Source organism: Patella vulgata, chromosome 1 (assembly GCF_932274485.2).
Source record: "Patella vulgata chromosome 1, xgPatVulg1.2, whole genome shotgun sequence".
Classification (NCBI taxonomy): domain Eukaryota; kingdom Metazoa; phylum Mollusca; class Gastropoda; family Patellidae; genus Patella; species Patella vulgata.
This window is the reverse complement of record NC_065879.2, coordinates 3,873,848-3,897,226: the sequence shown is the minus strand read 5'-3', so window position 1 is coordinate 3,897,226 and position 23,379 is coordinate 3,873,848. Positions and strand designations below refer to the sequence as shown.

General features: G+C 38.0%; 1 protein-coding gene across 1 annotated transcript; it reads left to right on the top strand.

Annotated features, from left to right (window-relative positions):
• The first annotated feature begins 5,451 nt into the window (after positions 1-5,451).
• On the top strand, positions 5,452-19,041 carry LOC126814071 (uncharacterized). Its single transcript, XM_050539190.1, has 3 exons — positions 5,452-5,545; positions 16,263-16,338; positions 17,279-19,041. The coding sequence occupies exons 2-3, from the start codon at positions 16,263-16,265 to the stop codon at positions 19,039-19,041; spliced, it is 1,839 nt and encodes a 612-aa protein (XP_050395147.1). The 5' UTR covers positions 5,452-5,545.
• The last annotated feature ends 4,338 nt before the right edge of the window (positions 19,042-23,379 follow it).

The window sequence follows — 23,379 nt, the reverse complement described above, 5'->3', positions numbered from 1 at the left end:
GTTGTATCATCAGGTCTGTCACTGAGTCAACTGGCGTGGTTTCGAATCCCCGGTTGTACGTGACAAGGAGTAGGGTCGCCTGTCCAGCCTCATGGGTTTTCTCCGGTTCCACCGGTTTCCTCCCACTGCTAAAGACTCCTACGCGCAAGCTAACTGTTGAAATAAAATTAAACCATATGTTAATCCCAAAATGACCTAGTTTGTGTCGAGTGGACGTTAAACCCCATTTCTCTCTCTCTCTCTCTCTCTCTCTCTCTCTCCCTCCACTGTGAATTAAAGCTTTCGTATTTCCACCGTGGAACAGTTTGACACGGTGTATGTTGACACGAAAAAAAAAGGCCCTTACAATGGTGGATGTTTCATAACGTGCAAACAACTCGTTTGTTTTTAAGCTCCTTCATTTGTTTATGGATAACATCGACTTACTAATCATACCAAAGGGACGTTAGCTATCACGAACTCGATACAAAAATAAAACAAAATCAAATTCTTTCTTGGATAAACAAATAAAACTGTAATTCCAAAACAACGTTATTATACACAGAAAATCAAACGTGCATTTTTTGATTGCATATCAAATCTCGTATGGGTTGCTACCAAAAACACAAATGTGGAAATTAGCTTTTAAGCGATTTTAAAGTACATGGTATTACAAAAAAGATTTTGAAACGGGATTGTTCTGAAGGAATGTTTAGCAAAGTTTAACAAATGGTGCAATAGGTGGAATTTGATATTGACATGTACCTAAATAGATGTTCATACCAGTTTATTTATTTCTATGGGGGAGAAGGGGTGGGGTGGGGGTGGGGTGGTACCAATCTGATTAAAACACAGATTCTATTACGTTTCGTTTTTTTATAGTTCAAAAGTTTCGTTTTACTTGTCTTTACTACACTAGGATCTGGAACAGTTGTTATATTACCGGCGTTCTGGTTGGAAGGAGGGATTAGCCAATGAAACGGCCTGTTACGGCGAGTTCTTGGCGTTTGATGAACAGAAGTGTGGGTAAACCACTAGAAAGGCCAACATTGATTGATTAATCAATGTCTGACATCAAAGGGTCAAAAGCCGCCCGTACGACCCCTGACGCAACCTCCCACTGCAACTTGTCAGATCATCATGTATTTGAGGCCATCAAAAGTATAATAAACGAAACGAAATATAGATCTGTATTTTAATAAAGGTGGCAAGGGGGGGGGGGGGGGCTGTTAAATTCAGTAACATGAACAAACATTATTTACAGAAAGGAAGCCGTATTCTTTTAAAATTAGATTATGAAATGTAATGGAGGTTTAACGTCCTACTGCTCTGCTCCCACTGGAATAATGTAGACGGGCATACGCCATACAGTGTGCTATGATGGAAATGTATACGCCCAATGGAGTCAAGTTGGGAAATGTTAAAAAAAAAAAAAGATCCATGGAATCAAAAAAGCCCAAAGGCTCAATTGTTGTCAAGTAAGGAAATGTTCATAACTGAACTCGGTAAAGTCTAAATGGATCCATATTGTCAAATAGTGGTCAACTCGACCAAATTAGAGGGGGTGGATGGCCGAATGGTTAGCGTGCGCGCGCTGTATCATAAAGTCTGTCATTGAGTCGACTGGCGTGGTTTCGAATCCCCGGTTGTACGTGACAAGGAGTAGGGTCGCCTGTCCAACCTCGTGGGTTTTCTCCGGGTCCCCCGGTTTCCTCCCACTGCTAAGGACCCCTACGAGCAAGCGTATTATTGAAATAAAATTGAACCATATGATAGTCCCGAAATGACCTAGTTTGTGTCGAGTGGACGTTAAACCCCATTTCTCTCTCTCTCTCGACCAAATTAGGAAATAACATCTAATTTTATGCATTCTGCATGTTTTGATATATTTACTGGTAACGACTAACGCTTTATTGTATACTAAGATTTCTGACGTGGTTTCTCCTTGTCAGTGGTGCAGGGCGGAGGGACTGACAAGGACAGCTGTCTAGCCATTTGGATGGGACGAAAAACTGAAGTCCCGTGTATACATTGGCATGCACGTAAAAGATCCCTTTGCAGCTGGAATTCGATATAAGAGTAGGCCATAGTGCCACTGCCCGGCAAGACTGCCCTCATAGCACACGGTATGGCGTATGCCCGTCTTCATTAGCCCAGTCGGAACAGAACAGTAGGACGTTAAATACCGTTAAACATAATTTCTAGCTGACGAGGTTTCTTCTTTTGATACCTAATGGAAATGCCCATTATGTCAAATCAATTAAAATTATTCATTTTAACCTTTAAAAGAAATATTTGTATCAATTATTTATTACTTTTTTTTAAAAATTTGACTATATTACAGCATGCACATAGTGTCTAACTTGTTCAAGTTTGCAGACACAAAAAAAGTCATTTATTGTGCAATTTAAATAAATAAATAAATAATAATAATAAATCAGCATTACCTAACGCCAAATTTAGCATTCTCATCATGACGGGAGATAATGACTTCAATTTGGCAAAGACGATTATATTCAAATAAGTCTTATTCGTTATGTTTTTGATTTGTATAACTTGATGTACTTATACGAAGTAATCTGGTTACAGATCTATATTTCGTTTCGTTTTTTTTTTCAATGGCTTACACTACATGAAGATCTGGCCAGTTGTATCGGAAGGTCACGTCAGGGGTCGTACGAGTGACTTTGGACCCTATGACGTCGGACATTGATTAATCAATCAGCGTTGACATTTCTAGTGGTTTATCCACAGTACAGTACAGTGCATCGCGCGCCATGAAGTCGCCGCAACAAATTGTTTCATTGGCTAATCCCTCACGCCACCCAGAACGCGGGTTAACAACCCTTCCAGATCCTAGTGTAATAAAGACAAGTAAAACGAAACTTTGAACTATAAAAAACGAAACGAAATAGGATCTATGCTTTAATCAGATTGTATACGAAGCAGATATTTCTGTGTTTTTGATCTATTCAGAATACCTGTAGATTAGCGAGAATGAACATTATATCTCTTAAAATGTCGAAGTTTGAATGATTGCTGTGTCGTCCATTCCAACTACATTGTCACGGAATGCACTGGTACTTGTTCCAGCGCGTAATATAAGGCGTCTAAATGTATCCTTAAACTGAATAACAGTTGATTATACAAGGAAATGATTATTACCTTTCAAAAGCACTAATTTTGTTTTATTGTCTTTCAGGTGTGTGTTTTTTCAACATGCCACTTGTTATATTTCAGTGGATGACATACAAGCAGAATTTCATGAAGAGCTGGCCTAGCGGTCTAGAGTGTCGACCTCTAGCTGTTTATATACTCTTCAAAAAAAAAAGTAGGGGATATTCAGAAACAATACAAAACTGCGAAAATGCACTGCTGTTTTTATTAGAGGTAACCAGTTCATATGGGCGGCTTATCTGACGGCCCCATTTCACTCACAAAGAGACACACCGTCAAAAGTGAAAATGGACGTTTTTGATTTTTGTGTTAATAATGAGTAATTGCTCCACCAATCATCAGACGTTCAGCAATTTGTCGCGGCATGCTCCTAATCAACCGTCCAATCACGATTTAGGGCAATCTGACCCACTTCTCTTGCAGTGCCACGGCTAATTCTTGCAGTGTTGTCGGTTGACGTTGACGCCGACGAACACGTCTCCCGATCAAATTAAACGTAACACACTAAAGCAAAGATATGCTAAACAGTAAATCTCATGCAAGAACCGATAGGAAAGCAAACATGGATAGGATAAACCAGCAAGCGACTGTTTTCATCAACCCTTCCTTGAAGTGTCAAATTTGACAATGAACACCTCCGACGTGTATGCAGCTCAGTGGTTTTGTTGGGGCGATAAATTCTTCATCTGTGAACATACTTTCAAAGCATGTCAAGTGTCCATGACTATTTATCATATCACAACCTGCACAGGCATTTGCATTTCAATATCCCCTACTTTTTTTTTGAAGAGTATAGTTCCGGTATATAGAACAGCGTTTCGTTTTGCCACGGTAGTATTAGTAAATAAAATGAAATGAAATGAAATGAAATGGGGTTTAACGTCCTACTGGTCTGCTCCTATACTGGGCTAACGAAGACGGGCATATGCCATACAGTGTGCTATGAGGGAAATTTTGCCCGGGCAGCGGCACTATCGCCTACGCTTATATCGAATTCCAACTGCCAAGGGATATTTTACGTGCATTCCAATGTATACACGGATTCCTCGGTTTTTCGTCTCATCCGAAGGACTAGACAGCTGTCCTTGTCAGGCCCTCCGTTCTGCACCACTGACAAGGGGGAAACCACGTCGGAAAAGGTAGTATTAGTAAGCTATGCGTACTAATAATAATGTCTATTGATGGATTAGCTATTTAAACAGATAGGCCTACTTGTAGATTACCAGTACTTATCCATTCAAATTCAAACACTTTTGAAAGGTTAACTGTTTTCTGGAAATATTATAAGTGGAGACAAATAGTTCTTTTTAATAATGAAAGAGAATTCTAAATGTTCGAATTTTAGATCAGCCGGAACACAAATAGATTTTTAAATTTACCCTAAACTATCTTTTTTTTATATTTTTTTTTATTATTGAAACATCAGTATATTAAAAACAATTGACATCAAAAGAAAATATTTTGTATTACAATCTCAAAATATAAAACAATATTCTATGTCATGATAAAGTCGATAAAATACATCCATATTCATTTTGCGTTTGTAACATAGTATTTTCATAGCTTTATATATGAAATGAAATGAAATGAAATTGGGTTTAACGCCCTACTGTTCTGCTCCTAACCTGGGCTAATGAAGACAGGCACACGCCATACAGTGTGCTATGAGGAAAATTTTGCCCGGGCAGCTGCGCTACGGCCTACTCTTATATCGAATTCCAACTGCCAAGGGATCTTTTACGTGCACGCAAATGTGTACACGGGACCTCGGTTTTTCGTCCCATCCGAACAGCTAGACAACTGTCCTTTTCAGGCCCTCCGCCTTGCATCACTGACAAAGGGGAACTATGCCGGGAAATCTGGATGAACTTTATCGGCCAATGCAGGGATTGAACACCCGACCTCCAGGCTAGCGAGCCAGCGTCTGACCCACTTGGCCACCGTGACCCCCAATTCGAGGTCCCATGTGCACATGGGCGTGCACGTAAAAGAACCCTTGGCAGTTGGAATTCGATCTAACAGTAGGTCATGGCGTGAAAGAAGCCCCTGTTAGTTTTATTGAAGGTAATTTCTTCCTATCTTGAAATAATTTAAAAAAATTATATTCTGAAATAATAATTAATATTCTGTATGGAAATCAGAATCAAAATAGATGAGTTGGTAACATATTGTTGTATTAATTTAACAAAAAACAAGTAAATACATGTAAAACTTCATGTTAAATTCAGTTTGATATTTTCAAATAATCAATAAGTTAATCGACCAATATTCATTGCATTCGGCTTAGGTGTCTGGTCCAGGTTTGATTCTCCATTTAGTTATCAAATCACTGGAACTAACCTTCCTTTCTGGTGTCGACGAGACATTCTCCCCCAGTCTGTCTCACACAGTAAGTACAACTTCCATAGGCTAACCTCTAAACACAGGCTATATTAAACATGCATTATGCAAAAGCAAAATCTGCTTATTACAAGTCTTTCTTTAGGCCTGAAATGTTATCTAAATTATCAATTAGACATTAATTAACTTATCCAGACCATAATAAACTCTCGATGTCAAGGCTAGCCTTCGATGTAGGCTGGATTAGATTCCTATATGCCGCTAACGGCCAAAGATAATTAAATCAGAAAAAGTGGATAATCGAGACTATGCTGTTTATATTAATGATTTTAGTAATGATGACCGAGACTATGCAAAAATTTCACCCGCTTCTTTCTCGGCTCATAGTGGATCAATCGAAACCACGCCAGTTAACTCAATGACAGACGTTATGATACAGTGCGCATGCGCTAACTATTCGGCTATGCCCCTCCCCCCAAAAGAAACCAATGCAATTTGGTTCAGTCATCATACTTATATCAGACAAGGCGAAATGACGTAATTAACATACATGTAATTCAATATGGCGGTCTTAAAAAAGTTTCTGGGAGTGATATTTTTAACTAGTGCTTTCAGCGGTAGGTCAATACATAGATTTTTATTAAAATCTTAGAATACAAATTGGTCATAGAGGCGAAATATTCCGAAAATAGCAAATTTGACCAAACCATTTTTTAAAAATTATTTTTCACGCAGTATCAGTCATTCTTTCAAAATGGCTGCCAAATTTGGTAATAAAATGGCATTGTTTCCGTATATAACCAGTCACTATCTCATAAGAAATAACTTTTATTATGGTAGAAATTCAAAGTGGCTGCCAAAATAGCGGATTTAAAATTAATCTTTATTTTTCGCTTTTGGATACGACTTGTAACATGTCTTTCACATGGTTTCAAATGTTATTTGTTTGAATTCTGATCTCAAAAAATTAATTTCGAAATCCAAAATGGCCGCTAGAATGAAGTCCAACATGGCGGATTTTTAATTAATCGTCATTTTCTTCCGTTGTACATGGCTTGTAATATGTCTTGTATAAGGTGTTTGAGGTTACTGGGTTCAATTCTGACTCCTAAATCTAACTTTGAATAGGCAAGATGGTATAAATTTAAAACGGCGATCAAAATAGAATTCATGCTAGCGATATTTTTCCATCTGGGTATTGCTCTTAAAGTATATCTGTTAAGGTTTTCAGGGTTACTTAATTCTATTCTTAAAGTTAAGAATTCCAAACATCAGTTTAGCGTTCCTTTTTTAAGTGCAATTTTGTTCATTTGGTATGTCTTTGCACCATCTTCATTGGGGTTAAAAGTTTTTTCGATACATCTAATCGTTAAGAATTTGGACCCTAATATTAGGTCAGAAATGGTTATACGATCCGTGTGTACAGCCCTTGTGCTATCAATTCCAGGAATGGACTGAAAAGCCTGGAGGTCGGGTGTTCGATCCCTGTATTGGCTGAGAAAGTTCATCCAGATTTTCCGGCGTGGTTCCCTCTTGTCAGTGATGCAGGACGGAGGGCCTGACAAGGACAGCAGTCTAGTCCTTCGGATGATACGAAACACTGAGGTCCCGTGTATATATTGGAATGCACGTAAAGGATCCCCTGGCAGTTGGAATTCGATATAAGAGTAGGCGATAGTGCCGCTGCCCGGGCAAAATTTCCCTCATAGCACACTATATGGCGTATGCCCGTCATCATTAGCCCAGTATAGGAGCAGAACAGTAGGACGTTAAACCCCATTTCATTTCATTTCATTCCATTTATCCGCGTCGTTTCAATGTTAAACGAACTAGAGAAACCCGTCATACCACCACTATCGCCGGTTTAATATCTTCTTGATTTTGACTTATAATGAATGATAGGACTTGACTTTAATGATCGCCTACAGCAATATCGATATTAGTTCAGTTAATTACTCAAATCAAAAAATCATTCATATATATTGAAAGAAAGTGAGAAAAGTGTAGACCTATCGAACGATTTTAATATTACGTTATATAGTGCCATGAATGTGGGATGGGCTGTGCATAACTAAAGATCATACTGTCATCGAGTCTCTTTTATAATTATTCAGGAAGTTTATTTCATAGTCAATATTTGACTAATTATTGTGGTGACGAGACATCAAACTTTTCATAAAGTTATTCTTTAAAGTGTAGTGAAATGTTTAATGTAATTCCATATTGAAATAGCTGTTTATTTCATAGTCAAAATTTGACTAATGATTGTGGTGACGAGACATCGAACTTTTCATAAAGTTATTGTTTAAAGTGTAGTGAAATGTTTAATGTAATTTCACATTGAATAGCTGTTTATGAATGGAGGCCATTTTACGCTAGAATTGAGAAGGGATTATGAGACTCATTAACCGTCGTTATACGTCATCACTCTTTTTTCATGTAAACAATAAAGTAAAGCTTATATTTTTTACTTACGTGATATCTACATAATATATGATGTAACTCAACTCCACGGGGTGTATGTACTTTCACTTTACAAATATATAAAGAAACATACAGATGCCCTGTAAACTATTTGTTTTTAAGGATTCTTACTATTATTAAAGTCATTTTCACCTAAACTTGATATAATAGGTAAGTACGGTTTAAATATGTCAATTAAAGGGCCATTATGGAAGATTAGATAAAGAGCTGGCAGTTCTCACTATAATAGTTAAAAACCAGATAATGTAAAGAGAATATGCTAAATTTCAGTCAAATTGATCCACTTTGAACCGAGATATAGCCTTTTGAATTTTTGGCCTAGCCTCGATCATCATTACTAAAGTCCAATGTTTCAATTTATTTTTAATTAAAGGGCCATTATGTAAGATTAGATAAAGAGCTTGCAGTTCTCGCTATAATAGTTAAAAACCAGATAATGTAAAGGGAATATGCTAAAAATTTCAGTTAAATTGATCCACTCTGAACCGAGATATTAGCTTTTGAATTTTAGGCCTAGCCTCGATCATCATTACTAATGTCGGTACGATAAAAAGCATAGTCTCGATTATCCATTTTTGGATTAAATCATCAATAAGCGTTGAGCGGCAAATAGGATTTAAATCCAGTGAAAATCCGACACATAAGATGGCATCGAGTGTTGATTATGACCTGGATAAGTTAATTAATGTCTAATTAATAGTTTATATAACATTTCAGGCCCAAAGAAAGACCTGCAATAGGCAGATTTAATACTTGCATAATATATGTTTAAAACATAAAGATTAGGGAACAAATATATCATAAGAAATCCAAACGTTAAGGCAATATTATTGATTATTAATTGTTGGCAAAGGGAATATCGACTGGGCAGCGCTAACATATGGCCCAGTTAGTAAAGGCGAATTGTCACTAATCAGGAGATACGTGATTCGCGGACATGGCAAGGAACACTGTCTAGTCATTCGGAGGGTACGGAAAACTGAGATCGAGATTTCATATTTGCGTACACGTAAAAGAGCCCCTGGTAGTTGGAATTTTAAATGGTGTATACCCGTCTTCACAAGCCCAGTTTGTGTAGAAAAGTAGGACGTTAAACCATATTTCATTTCATTTCATTTTTTTAATCTAGAAATTTGAATGTATAAACTGTGAACATCGCTAAACGTGTCACATTAACATAAAGGGGGTTATATATAAATACATGCATTTAATCACGATGCAAATAGAATTAATTATGATATGGTTTAACGGTGTATTCCCGCGAAGGCGCAGTTACAGAGCGTGACCAAAATTAATCCTTCCCGCGAAGGCGCAGATATCGACGTGTCGGCTTTCGTTTGAAGAGAGACATGTTGTTATTAGGACCCAATTAACGGTGTTAAAGATTTTATGAATTTATGTTCACTCTGAATTTTATTCACCAATTGACAACTAATGATGAATATCATCAAATCACCCAAGTAATGTTCACCTATTCGCTCACTCACACAATCAGTGTCATTTTTAAAGATATAAAATCCCGTTACACTATCCGAAATTCAGATAATATTCTACAATGGCAAACGCACAACTTGCATTCAGCTTTGTACCTACAAATCGCGGAGGGTCAAGAAGCTAGTTGGAAAAGCCCACCCTAGTGTTTTTGAATTGATCACATTTTTGCAACAAGAACAAAATATTAATAAGATAAGAATCGTCCAATATGCTGAGGGATAGGAACCACCAAAGAAAAGATATAAATATGCTCAAATTCAAAGCCAGCTCGAGGAATTGAAACGAAGACACCAGCAAAATGAATGACATTAGTCGAGTATTTAGACAGGGTGTCTTATTTGACGAAATTGAACTAATTTTTGTTATATTATAGTTGTTTTTATTGGCGAAGTTAAATTAATTTTTGTTATAGTATAGTTATGTTTTTTTATTTATTTGACGAAATTAAATTAATTTTTGTAATATTATAGTATAGGTATGTTTTTTTTTATTTCTTATCTGATGCTGAAATGTTGGTTAATTAGTGTCAGTCGGGATTATGAAAGTGTAAATTCTTATAACAATCTATAACACCATTTTTACGTTTTTAATCCAATTTAATCCATTTTAATCCTTAGGGCTGGATTCCTGCGAAGTCGTCGAAAACGACCTTTTTTTAATCCGTTACGGTCAATAACTGCGCCTTCGCGGGAATAAACCCTGCAAACACCCCGATTTATTCTGATTATCATTTAATTAAACATACATTATGCAAGAGCTAAATACGGCTATGGCAGATATTTCTTCGGGCCTGAAATGTTATCTAATCAACAACTCTCGATGCCATTTAATTTGTTCGATTTTCACTGGATTTGAATCCTGTCTGATGCTTAACGCTCATTGGTGATTAAATGTAAAAATGGTTAATTGAGACTATCTTGTTTTTTTTATCGTACCGACTATAGTAATGACAATCGCCAAATACTCAGTTCAGGGTGGATCAATTTCCCCTTTACATTATCTAGTTTTAACTAATATAGCGAGAACTGTCAGCTCTTTATCTAATCTTCCATATTGAGAACTTTGTAAAAATATTGGTTTTATCGGAGAAATATTTCTTTGGTTTTTTTTATGCTTATCACACGTTAAACATGCATTATGCAAGAGCTAAATCTGCCTATTGCAGGTCTTTCTTTAGGCCTGAAATGTTTTCTAAAGTATTAATTAGACATTAATTAACTGATCCAGGCCTTAATCAACTCTCGATGGCATCAGATTTCTCCGATATTAAATAGATTAGAATGGTTCAGCGATACTTTGATTTAATCAAATATGGAGGACCGAGACTTAGCTTCGATCAACCAGTACGGTGGTTGAAATTATTGCACACGTCTGTCAAACCTTCAAAGGCTAATATCTTCGCTTGCAATAGAGTAATTTGAATGAAATTTTCAAATTATTCATTTTACATCATCTACTTTCGAACTATTACAGCAAGAATGGCTAGTTCTTTATCTAAATCTTACATAATGTATCTTTAAGTAAGGGTACTAAGATAATTCCACATTGATGTCAACATGACTTGATAATGACATTGACATTCAAAAAAAAAACAAACAAAAAAAATCCCATACTATTTATACCCACAGTTTACTAATTTTGGGATACATTTATTTATTTATTACCATATATATGTAGGACTTATTGATAGAAAATTTTATAGACCCATTTCCTCAACGGGCGCTCAAAAGTGCGTTACAATAAATATACTTGAACGATGGTAATAAACGATCACACATATAAAAAGCAAAATACAAATTTAATTTGGAAAAAAAATATGGTTGTTAAAAATAGGATACATTTATAAAATGGCATATAGAATTAATCAAATGAGTTTTAGGACCTATTTTAAAACTTAATTCAAATTAAAGGGGCTATAATTCTATTATTTGGAATCTAAATTTAACGAAAATGGCTCGAAAAGCAGATATTAATAATAATATGAATCTATATAAACTGATTTACATTCAGTTTTTACATTTTCATTGTAATTTCTAATCAGTTATGTTCAGGGAAATACGCGAACAGGCCAAATTAGAGCAGGAGCCCAGGGGGTTAACCTAGCTGAAAAGTGTACCAATTTTCTCCTATATGGTATCAATGTATGTATATCTGGTATCATCAGAATGTAAGTCTGCCGGGTTTCTGGTGGTGGGTTTGGTATTCCACGCCCAAAATATCATGCCCCCAACTAGTCTAGATTAGCTCAAAAGTGTACCACATGAAAATCGCACAGCAAGGTACCGTACAGCTTCAGGTATTACAAAAACGCTCTAACAGACATTTCTAGTGGTGGGGTACCCCTGACAGAGCTATGTAATTGCCAGACATTTGTAGTGGTGGAGTATCCCTGACAAGAGTTATCTAATATTTAGACCATTTAAGCTATGCTAGATTAGCTCAAACCTGTACCACCTAAAACAGCTTTGGAGTTGTTCAGTACCACGAGAGGAATCATGAATGACCACTGCCAGACAGTTTGTGCGGTGGGTTACCCCTTATAGACACGCCCAAAATGCCACACCCTCCAACTAGATTAGTCCGCACTGTTCCCGTGGTCCAAAAATTTAAAAATTGTACCAGGATGCGTATATTACTAATACCTAGCACGTATAGAAGAGGCGATAAACTGCAGTTCCAGGAACAATTTTTTTTTCAAAAAACGCATTTTTAGCCCCATAAAACGTTTTTTTCCCAAAAATCAATTTCTTGCAACCGCAGTTTATCGCCTCTTCCATACGTGCTAGGTATTAGTATTCTACGCATCCTGGCTAAAAATTTAATTTTTTAAAACACGGGAACAGTGCTTGCGAAGTTAGCCTAGTTGGGGGCGTGGCATTTTGCGGCGTGTCTGTTAGGGGTAACCCACCGCACAAACTGTCTGGCAGTGGTCATTCATGACTCCTGTGGTGGTACTGAACAACTCCAAAGCTGTTTTAGGTGATACAGATTTGAGCTAATCTAGCCTAGCTTTGGTCTAATATTAGATAACTCTTGTCAGGGATACTCCACCACTACAAATGTCTGGCAATTACATAGCTCTGTCAGGGGTACCCCACCACTAGAAATGTCTGTCAGAGTGTTTTTGTAATACCTGAAGATGTACGGTACACTGCTGTACGATTTTCATTTGGTACACTTTTGAGCTAATCTAGCCTAGTTGAGGGTCATGGCATTTAGGGCGTGGAATACCACACCCACCACCAGAAACCCGGCAGACTTACATTCTGATGATACCAGATATACATACATTGATACTATATAGGAGAAAATTGGTACACTTTTCAGCTAGGTTGACACCCTGGGCTCCCGGTGTAAAGTGAATGGCAGTCTAGTCTTCAGTGCGAGTACGGTTTGACTTTTCACTTAACCCTGATATCAAGGCGCCTTATTAAAATTGGTGTCCGAAGTCATAGAAACCACGACGCTATTGTGTTTTAAATAGCACGGTAAAATAAGAAATGGGAATCACGGTGGCTAAGTGGCTCGCTAGCCTGGAGGTCGGGTGTTCGATCCCTGCATTGGCCGAGAAAGTTCATCCAGTTTTTCCAGCGTGCCCCCCCCCCCCTTGTCATTGGCGTGCACATAAAATATCCCTTGACAGTTGGAATTCAATATAAAGGTAGGCCGTAGTATCGCTGTTCGGGCAAAATTTCCCTCATAGCACACTGTATAGCGTATGCCGTATTCATTAGCCCAGTTCCGAGCAGAACAGTAGGACGTTAAACCCCATTTCTTAAAATAAGAAATGAAATGAAATAAACGTTCTACTGGGTAAAATAACAACCTCATTATTGATTGACAAAGAGCAATATTAAAATCGTGTTTTTAATGTCGAATACTATAGATAGTATTCAGTTAAACAAGAACGCTGTCAAGTTTACAGTACGCTGAATGTGAAGACCTTAAAATGTGGGAACCACGGTGGCTAAGTGGGTAAGACGCTAACTCAATAACTTGGAGGTCGGGTGTTCGGTCCCTGGAGAAAGTTCATCGGGATTTTCCCATGTGGTTTCCCCTTGTCAGTGATGCAGGACGGATGGCCTGACAAGGACAGCTGTCTAGTCGTTCGGATGGGACTAAAAACCGAGTTCCGTTGTACACATTGGGGTGCACGTAAAAGATTCATTGGCAGTTGTAATACGATATAAGAGTAGGCCGTATCGCCGCTGTCCGGGCAAAATTACCCTCATATCACTCTGCATGGCGTATGCCTGTCTTCATTATCCCAGTCGGAGCAGAACAGTAGGACGTTAAACCCCATTTCATTTCATTTCCTCTAAATGTATTCTGCCATGGGGTTATTATTTATTTGCCTTTTGAAACCGCGTTTTATCCGGTTAGAAACAAGATAGTTAAAACATCTAGTAAAAATCGTTACGTGCAAACTTGAGGATATTTGCTTCAAATAATTTAGATTTATATATATTTACATAGCTATGTCAATTTACACGGTTGAATAAACCCAATATATACACTGCGCGTCTTGCTTAAAGATACATTATGGGAGATATTTATAGAGAGTTGGCCATTCTTGCTATAACAGTTCAAAAGTAGATGATGAAAGAAGAATATATTGAAAAATTCAGTCAAATTACTTTAGTTTGAACATAGTTATCATCGTTGTAATATTTGCCTAGACATGGTAGCGAAACGTGTCTTCACCTTCGCGGAACGTTTGATTGACAGGCGTTAACTCCACCTACATATCTCGATTATCAAGTAAAGTTTTCAATGGCATACGGAAACGCTTTACAGCGGCCTCGCTAAGTACACTCTATCATTTAGCCTCGATCTAACTGACGTATTTTCATCAGGTTACCCCTTATCTGATTTAATCAATTAGTGAAATCCTATTTAAATCCGAGCTGTAGCCGAGCCATCCGTGGGTCTACAGAGTTGATTTTGGTCTTGTTGTTTAAATAAAGATCTAATTTATAATTTCTATAACATCTGAAGCCTAAATTAAGACTTGCAATAATCAGATTTAGCTCTTGCATAATGCATGTTTAATATTTTCCCATTCATCCGGACGATTCAATTTAATTTAATTTAAACACATTTTGTTGGGCGAACCAATGTCGTTTGATATTGATGTACATATGATAAATAATAGACGAAAGGGATATTAATACATTGTTTTATTGCATACATCTGTTTCTATATATATATATATATATATATATATATGAAATATAAATTTCATTATTATGGTCACATCTGAGCTTTGAAATAGTCGAGCTTTTAATACAGAATATAGATTGCTATCTGATGGATGAGGATACAATTAGTTACGCATAAAGGTATTGTATCAAAGTGGTATTTCATAATGCGCAAGATACTCAATGACATGCGCATAGGTTTGGTGCAATCTGATTAAAACATGGATCCTATTTCGTTTCGTTTTTTATAGTTCAAAATTTCGTTTTACTTGTTTTCACTACACTAGGATCTGGAAGAGTTGTTATAATATAAGCAGCGTTCTGGTTAATGTGAGGGATTAGCCAATGAAGCGGTCTGTTACGGCGAGTTCTTGCACGAAACTGTGGGTAAACCACTAAAAACGTCAACGCTGGATGAAAACATAGGGTTAAAAGACGCTCGTTTGACCTCTGGCGCGAGCTTTCACTACAACCGGTCAGATCTTCATGTAGTGTAGGCCATCGAAAGTATAAAAAAACGAAACGAAATATAGATCTCCGGGTTACCTATTTAGGGTATTTTCCGGTATTTAGTGTGTTTTCCGGTATTTACATGTAGTGTTTTTCCGGTATTTTCCGGTATTCATTATAAAATGGTGTTTCCGGTTGTTTTCCCTTGTTTTCCGGTTGTTTTCCCTTGTTTTCCGGTGTTTTCCGGTATATAGTATTGCCGTTAGTAAACTGTTTTGTAATGCGGTCCTACCCCGGTTGACATCTCTGCATAAAGACTATAAATTAAACCGTTTCAATTTATTAAATGAAAGCAGATTATATACTTCTCAACGATTTAGGTCTTAAAATGTCGGTCAGTTAGCTTACTGTCCGTTCTCAAGTGGAGCGTCCCCCTTGTCAGTGATGCAGGACGGAGGGCCTGACAAGGACAGCTGTCTAGTCCTTCGGAAGAGACGAAAAACCGAGGTCCCGTGTATACATTGGAATGCACGTAAAAGATCCCTTGGCAGATGGAATTCGATATAAGAGTAGGCGATAGTGCCGCTGTCTGGGCAAAATTTCTCTCATAGCACTCTGTATGGCGTATGCCTGTCTTCATTAGCCCAGCATAGGAGCAGAACAGTAGGACGTTAAACCCCATTTCATTTCATTTCATTTCTCAAGTGGAGCTAATTATTGACAGCGTAAGTTTAGTATGAGATTTGGTGATGGTTAGCGTTCGCTTTGTACAATAAGGTCTGTCATGGAGTCAACTGGCGTGGTTTCGATTCCTCAGTTGTACGTGACAAGGAGTAGGGTGGCCTGTCCAATCTCGTGGGTTTTCTCCGGTTTCATCCCACTGCTAAAGACCCCTGCGCGCAAGCGAATTATTGAAACAAATTGAACAATATGTTAGTCCCGAAATGACCTAGTAGTTTGTGTCAAGTGGACGTTAAACCCCATCTCTCTCTCTCTCTCTCTCTCTCTCTCTCTCTCTCTCTCTTGAAGCAACGACCACGAGTTTTACAACATCTAGCTGTAAGGTGTTTAAGCCAGAGAGATCAAGCTTTCTATTGGGATGAAACCTAATGTAAACAGAATAAATCTATCTTTCAGATGTATAACTACATGAAAGTAACAATGGTGTTGATTCTGGCAATATCAGGAGTTACAACAACAGCAATAACAAAAGGTTGGTATAAGATGCGTGTGCACAAGAACATATTTTGAAAGTATATGGAACATCATGTTCCTAAAGCAACGACATTGTCTCAACATTTACCCATAGCTGTGATTCTCAACCAGTGTGCCGCGAAATTTTTAAAGAGCACACTAAGAAAATGCAAAAAACCACATGATCCTAATTGAATATTATTCACCGGTGTCTACTGGTAAGTTCATAGCTGTGTTTTTACAGCTGTGTCATTCTATGTGTCTATGAATAGTCTCTGTCTACGGTTGTATACGTTCTGACTTACCATGTTTTTATTTTGCCAAATTCAAATATTTTTCATATATATTTAGCCAGGTGTGCCGCTATTTTTTCATGTGTTCCAGGGTGTACCATTGGCTAAAAAAGGTTGAGAACCACTTACCCATAGTAAAAAAAACCCTCTGATATGCTAGCCTCCATATGGCCACGGAGTTGTTTAGGGGGGGGTGCTAATTGTAGGTCGATTGGGAAGGTTCGGGAATTTCCCATGGTAAATTGGACCGAAGTTGAATCCACAGTGACCGCATTATATAAATGAGTATTTTGGGGAATGCTAACCCTAACCCTAACCCTTTTAAGAGGGGTAAAAGATACATTGGATACAAGTCCTGTCTTCTAAAAAAGGGGTTAGGGTTAGGGTTAGGGTTCATATTCCCCCAAAATACTCATTTATGGGAACGGATTCGGAATCAGCGGAAATTCCCAAACCTTCCAAACCGACCTACAATTAGCATCTGCCGTTGTTTAGAGGGGGCGGTAAAACCCAGTTTCCTTTCATAAATAATTAAAATGCAATCAGTATTCGACGTATACCCGGTATATCCTATATAATAATGGCTATTGGTCATATACACTAAAACTAGTAATAATAAACAAATAACCCTGAATTAAATTGTTTCTTTTTTTATTTTCTTTAAAGCAACACAGATGAAAACTAATGAGAGTTGTCCGTACGTTAATCTTTACAGACATGCGCATAACAAACATCACCTTTTCTGTAAACCCGGCGAAGACGACCTGAACGTTTTTGAACAATATGGCTTTACGGATAAAAACATACCCAGGTCTTTGAATTACCTCCAACCAATGATGTTACACGAATCTTCGGTTATAAGATACGTCGATGCTGAAGGAGAATTTCTGTATTTGGATAATGGAACTTTTGCAAACGTTTACCTCGGAGAAATGAAAGATGGCGGAAAACCAGTCGTTATTAAGCAATTCAATAAAGATACTGATTTTTTCGACGTGGATAAAGAAGCTAGAATACTCATGTATCTGGAAGACACGGGGATATTCCCAAAGTTTTACGGTTATATACCGTCTGGTCGATACGCTAATAATATTTCAATGGTTATGGAATATATCACGAATAGTCAAAGCCTTTCCTCGGCTTGTTCGGATACAAACATGACGGTATATCAATGGGTGTTGGTACTTGAGCAATTAGTTGGTTCATTAAAAACAATTCATTCTAAGTATGTTTTACACAATGATTTACATCGTAGCAATGTGATGATTATGTGGAATGGTTCTAATCCCAGAGTACGAGTAATTGATACTGGGTTTGCCAGCTTCCGGGGAGGTGTTTTACAAGATATGTCAGCTACATCATTACCTTACTATCCATTTTTCCCTCCAGAATCTATTTTATTTGAGAGCAACCCCTCCATGGATATTTATGCCGTTGGTTATATAATAGGTAAAGTCACCAAATATTTAAAAAATGAGGATATAGCAAGTGTAGGGAAGTCTTGTTATCAAATAATTCCAGAACACCGACCAACCGCAGACCAACTGCTGTACACGTTGAAACAGTTAAAGAAGAAATATAGCTATCAATCAGAATACGGATACAAGCCATCCATGGATGGTGTCCTCACACCTCCAGAACGATATCAAAATTACGAAACGGCGCCTCTCCCGATCTTAATATTATCAGAAGTTAGTCCAATGCCCCGGACCCAGGATCGCAATCGGTGGTTGAGATTAGAAGACAGCTACGCCTCTTATGTTGGAAAATATCGAAACAATTCTGTCATTATACGTCTGTTCGCTTATTCAGACTTTGCATCCATTCGGCACCAAGCTGCTGTTACCATGTTTGCTGATTCTCTAGGAATTACTCCACATTTTTATGGATTGATAATCCACGGCGAAAAGATGAGCCACGTGGGATTTGTTCAAGAGTTTGTTAAAAATGGCACGACGTTGTCGGAAGCTTTCAGGGAAAAAAGAAGCCTTAATTGGACGGATGAATATCGTTTACGTATAGCATGTCAGCTTATAAACGCGGTTAGTTTGTTGCATGATGAGCATATTTTATTAAACAATATTAAATCTTCTAACATCTTATACCGTGATAATGGCACCGGACCTTTGATATCCATCCTGAACTTCCAGCAGAGTAGTGATTCAAACGGGATTTACTTTAATAAAACTTCCGTTTACACAGCTCCGGAGATTACCGAGGACGAAGATATCCCCACGTCTTTCCCTTCGGATGTGTATAGTCTTGGGGTTGTGTTAAAAAAATTATTCCAAAATTCAAATGCAACCCGAGCCATAGAAGCAGTAAATATGTGCGTACACCTTAAACACGAGCTGCGGCCATCTGCTCGGAGATTAAAAAAGACAATGTGTGCTAAATTGTTGGAATATAACTGTCCCGGTCAATGCTGATTAATAAATTTGTTATCATACTTTATAAAAAATACCAGTAGCTTGCTGGTTTAAGTTCTTGGTCTAAATGCAGGACCGGATCTAGGGGGGGGGGGGCAAAGTGGGACAAATTTCCCGGGCCCCCCACATTTAGCCCCCCCCCCCCACAATTCTGGGTCATACTAATATTTTATCCAGGACGGAGCCAACCAGTACCTAGCCTGAGGGGGCGACGATGGAGCCCTGGGCAGTAAGGGATATTGGGGGCCCCGGGACTGGTAGATACCAACAGATTTTCGGGGGCCCAGGAAATCGCTGCCTAAATTGTCTCAGATGCACTGAAATTAATCCTAATTTTAAAAAACAATTCCTGGAGGAAAACACCCCAGGCACTCATGTGGGCGGGGTACATACCAGTACGATCCGCGGTCAGTACGAACAATTTGAACAAACAACAATGGAGCCCCCGTTCAGTTGGTATGTCCCGGCCCCCCACAAGGTTAATCCGGCACTGTCTAAATGAAGGCTTTAGATACCAATAAACACACCAATCATGGTACATTCCTTGACATGGCCGCTGATCATAGACCAAAACCATGGACCGTATATAGATGGGCAGACAACGACCACGAAGCATTCAGAATTCTGTGAATAAAATAAAATTACACCCCCTCGCGCAATTACCAGTATTAAGTTTAAAAGCAAAGAAACAGAAATCTATTCATAATATTTTTATTAATCTTGCTACTAAAACACTGTTTTAATTTTTACTTCTGCACAATTAATCCTCATTCCGGACATTATTATACCTGAACTTTATTTTCATAATTTTAAAATCCTTCATACATACGGAAATTTGGATTATTAAGCAAAACCAAAATGGTTACAAAAACTAAGAAGATATTGAAATCTATCATTTTCAATTTTCAACTGCTGTATTTGGAAATTTCAGTGTTGTTCTAAACTGGAGAAATTCGTCACTACCGGAAGAAATGCTTATTGGGTTGACAAATTACCGTGTAACCGTAAGAATACCGTAAATTCTTAGGAGGTCGAGAAATCAATCTATATTAAACCCCGCAATGTCAAAAATCATGTCGCTTGGTTTACCTTTGACATTGAGATCTCGTCGTGACTCGCGCGAGCGGCAGAGAATCAAACAAAGGGGACTCGTTGCCTGTCCATCTATATACGGTCCATGCTAAAACTAAGGCCAGTAAGACTATATGTTCCTGAAGCAACGACTACGAGTTTGACAACATCTGGCCGTTGCTTGTTTACTTCATAATTCCCGAACTTATAGCTATGTTATCTACAGACACGTGAACAGTAGTGTCCAATCAGAGGTTGTGACATCGCGACCTCCACGGAAATCTTGACATTGAATGAACCCTGAACTTGCAACTCGATTATCACATCTAGACATTTTAGCTTGAAAGCGCGAGACTTGGTATTCGCGACGATCGTGGAATCTGATAGGCTCACAAGTTGGGGTTATACCTAATCGAAATTAGTGCGGAAATATGTAGGGTATTACGCAAAGGCCTTGATAAGATGTACGTAGTTAAAGCGAGATCAAGCCTTCTATTGAAGATAGTAAGACTATGGCGTTTTCTGTTGCCTGTCCATCTATATACGGCCCATGCTAAAACCAAGACCCGTAAGATCGTGATCGGTCACGAAAACCCCCTAACCAGACATGCAACACCCCCCCCCCCCCACACACACACACACACTCAACTTTCGTGCAATCTGACTTTTCGGGCAAACGGTTAACGTGAAAACAAAAATTATTATTTTATCTAGTTGGTAAAATAAAGTGCCCGAAATCTATTAAAACGCCAATTTTACTTTTCTTTTAATTGAATATCACGAATTTGTACTGAATTGACTGTGGATTAAAATATTTTGTCTGCAGCCACTCTACTTTGTGCGACATTTTTCTGGCATAGATTATTATTAATTTTGTGAATGCAGCTGCAACAGTCCATTGGATGGTTGGAATTCAGGTCGGCATACAGTAGGATTCCGGTAACAAAACGATTGGAAACTTTGAAGTTGTTTTCTCGTGTAGGGCGACGATTGATTGGTCGTTAGGGATTCCGTCATTTCCAAATTGTCTTTGAGGTGGTGTACGGCGTAAGCCCGGTTTCATAAGCCCAGTCGGTGAACAAAAGTAGGACGTTAAACCAGGACCATTTTTGTTAATTTGTTTGGTCTAGAATGGAAGAAGAGGGGTTGAATTAACATACGCTGCCAGGTGTTGGTAAGTATTCATGATTTAGAGGCGAAAGGATAACAGAGTTAACAAGTTGGTTACGGTAATAGGTACGGCGAATAGTTACATGTTTTTGCTACTTCAAGTTTGTGGATCTCAAAAATTCAGTGGTCGACCTCAAGCAGAATGTTGGTGTAAAGACATGACCATTTGTTTCCCTTTCTGTAGTGAAAAGCATTCAGCTCATCGAAAATTTGGGAAACGGGTTTGACCAATCTGTTTCACAGAGATCTTCTAATATCTCTGTAACAGATGACTGTTTCGACACGTGACGTCACATCACGCGGCGTCAATCATTGGCTCAATAGCGCGTGCATTGTTTACATAAAACGTTACTGATTCGGGCTAAATGGTGAATTTTACTTATTTTAATACCCATTTACACTAAATAGGAAATGATTTTTACCTAAAAATAATTCAAACGTCTTTATTTATTTTTCTATTGAGTGAAAAAAAATGTTTTAGAATTTAATTTGACGGAAGAAAAAAGTTAATATTTGGGACTCATTAAGTCTCATCGATGTCATCCTTATCAGTGATTGTAGCGGCCTAGCGAAAATTCACTGCTGATCAGTGTGGGGTTTGACTTGGAGTCAATGCGGAAATTATTGGTGGTCTGCATCCTTATGATTTAGATTGCATGGGTCTTCTCCCTTTGACATGAAATGCTTCTAATGAAAAGATAGGAAACTGCAACAAAATTCTGTAAAGACACAAAATACAATAACAAAAATCCAATTTAGACAGTTACAGCAGAAAGAATGTAGTTATCTCCCTTAGACCGTGAGCAATTCTGCATTGTTTGACAATTCTACCAAACTTAATAGATGAGACCACTATGGCACTTGAAATATGACAGAAATAGCGTCACAGCTACATTTCAGCATGTTTTGATATTATAGCAAAGATAGGGGGTCTTACTATAAAGATGGACACACGGGATAATGACCCGGGATTTCTCAGTCAGCACATAAATGAACATACAAAATAGGGAAATTACAATGACAACCGTGAAATGGACTCTTCCTTAATTATATAATTATATATACCTGAAGAGTAGATCACTCGGGCTTTAAATTATGCCTTATTCTACAAAATAACAGAGCTCTCTCTCTCTCTCTCTCTCTCTCTCCCTCTCTCTCTCTCTGAACATCAGAAAGTAAAAACAGCACTTCCCGTTGCGCCTGCACATCGGGAACATATTCGACAGTTGTACGCAATGACATCTATATTAGAGACGTCATTGGTCGTACGTGAGTGCCATAGACGAAAACTTTTTGGCTTTTTTTACAACAGTGCCGAAGACAAAAATCTTTGGGCTATTTTTAGGGTTAGGTTTAAGAATTTGGGGGAGAGGTTAAGTCTCCACATAAGCACTGACTTAGGACGATGAAAAATTAGTTCGTGATATTTCCTAGTTTTATTAAAAATACATACAATACATTAGATTTATATACAAGATGATTTCACATGTTTTTTGGTGTTGGTGTCGCTGATGGTCTTCCTTGGATGGTGCTTCTGGTATTCTGGTATTTTTGTTTCTGAAGAAAAAAGAATAAATTTGAGGCTCTCGGGGGAGAGCCACATTAGTGTGTTTCTTACTACGGATTGGATTTTCTAAAAATGTGTTTGTTCCCATAACCGGGTTAGGACTAGGGATTCCTATATCTAGTTGATTTTATTTACTAACGGTTAGGGTGGAGACTGGTCTTATTTAATCTAATTTACTGTGCACTAGGATGTCGTTCAGATTTTTATTTTTAGAATATGCAATTATAAGTTTCTGTGTGAAGATTTTCTGGTGATTTTCTTGGAGATCAGTATAGTGTTTTCTGATGATTTTGGATGCACTTGCTGCTGTTGCGCTAAATGGAACTACAAAAGGGGCTATTGCGCTAGCCGTGTGAATATTCAAACCTAGAGGTGGGGGGGGGGGGCTGTTGTTTTCAATTTGTTAATCCAGAATTTTTCTCTTGTTAGCCTAAACGTTTTAATTTCTTCTGTAGTTTCAAAGTCGCTCTTGGTCTTTTCTATTGGCGTGGCAATGAGATCAGAAATGTCATGATTTTGTTGGTTGAAAT

Excerpts from the sequence above, each read along its gene's own strand:
- LOC126814071 (XM_050539190.1), top strand. The coding sequence starts at position 16,263 with ATGTATAACTACATGAAAGTAACAATGGTGTTGATTCTGGCAATATCA. Across the intron at positions 16,339-17,278 it reads AACAACAGCAATAACAAAAG|CAACACAGATGAAAACTAAT; the intron begins GTTGGTATAAGA and ends TTTTCTTTAAAG.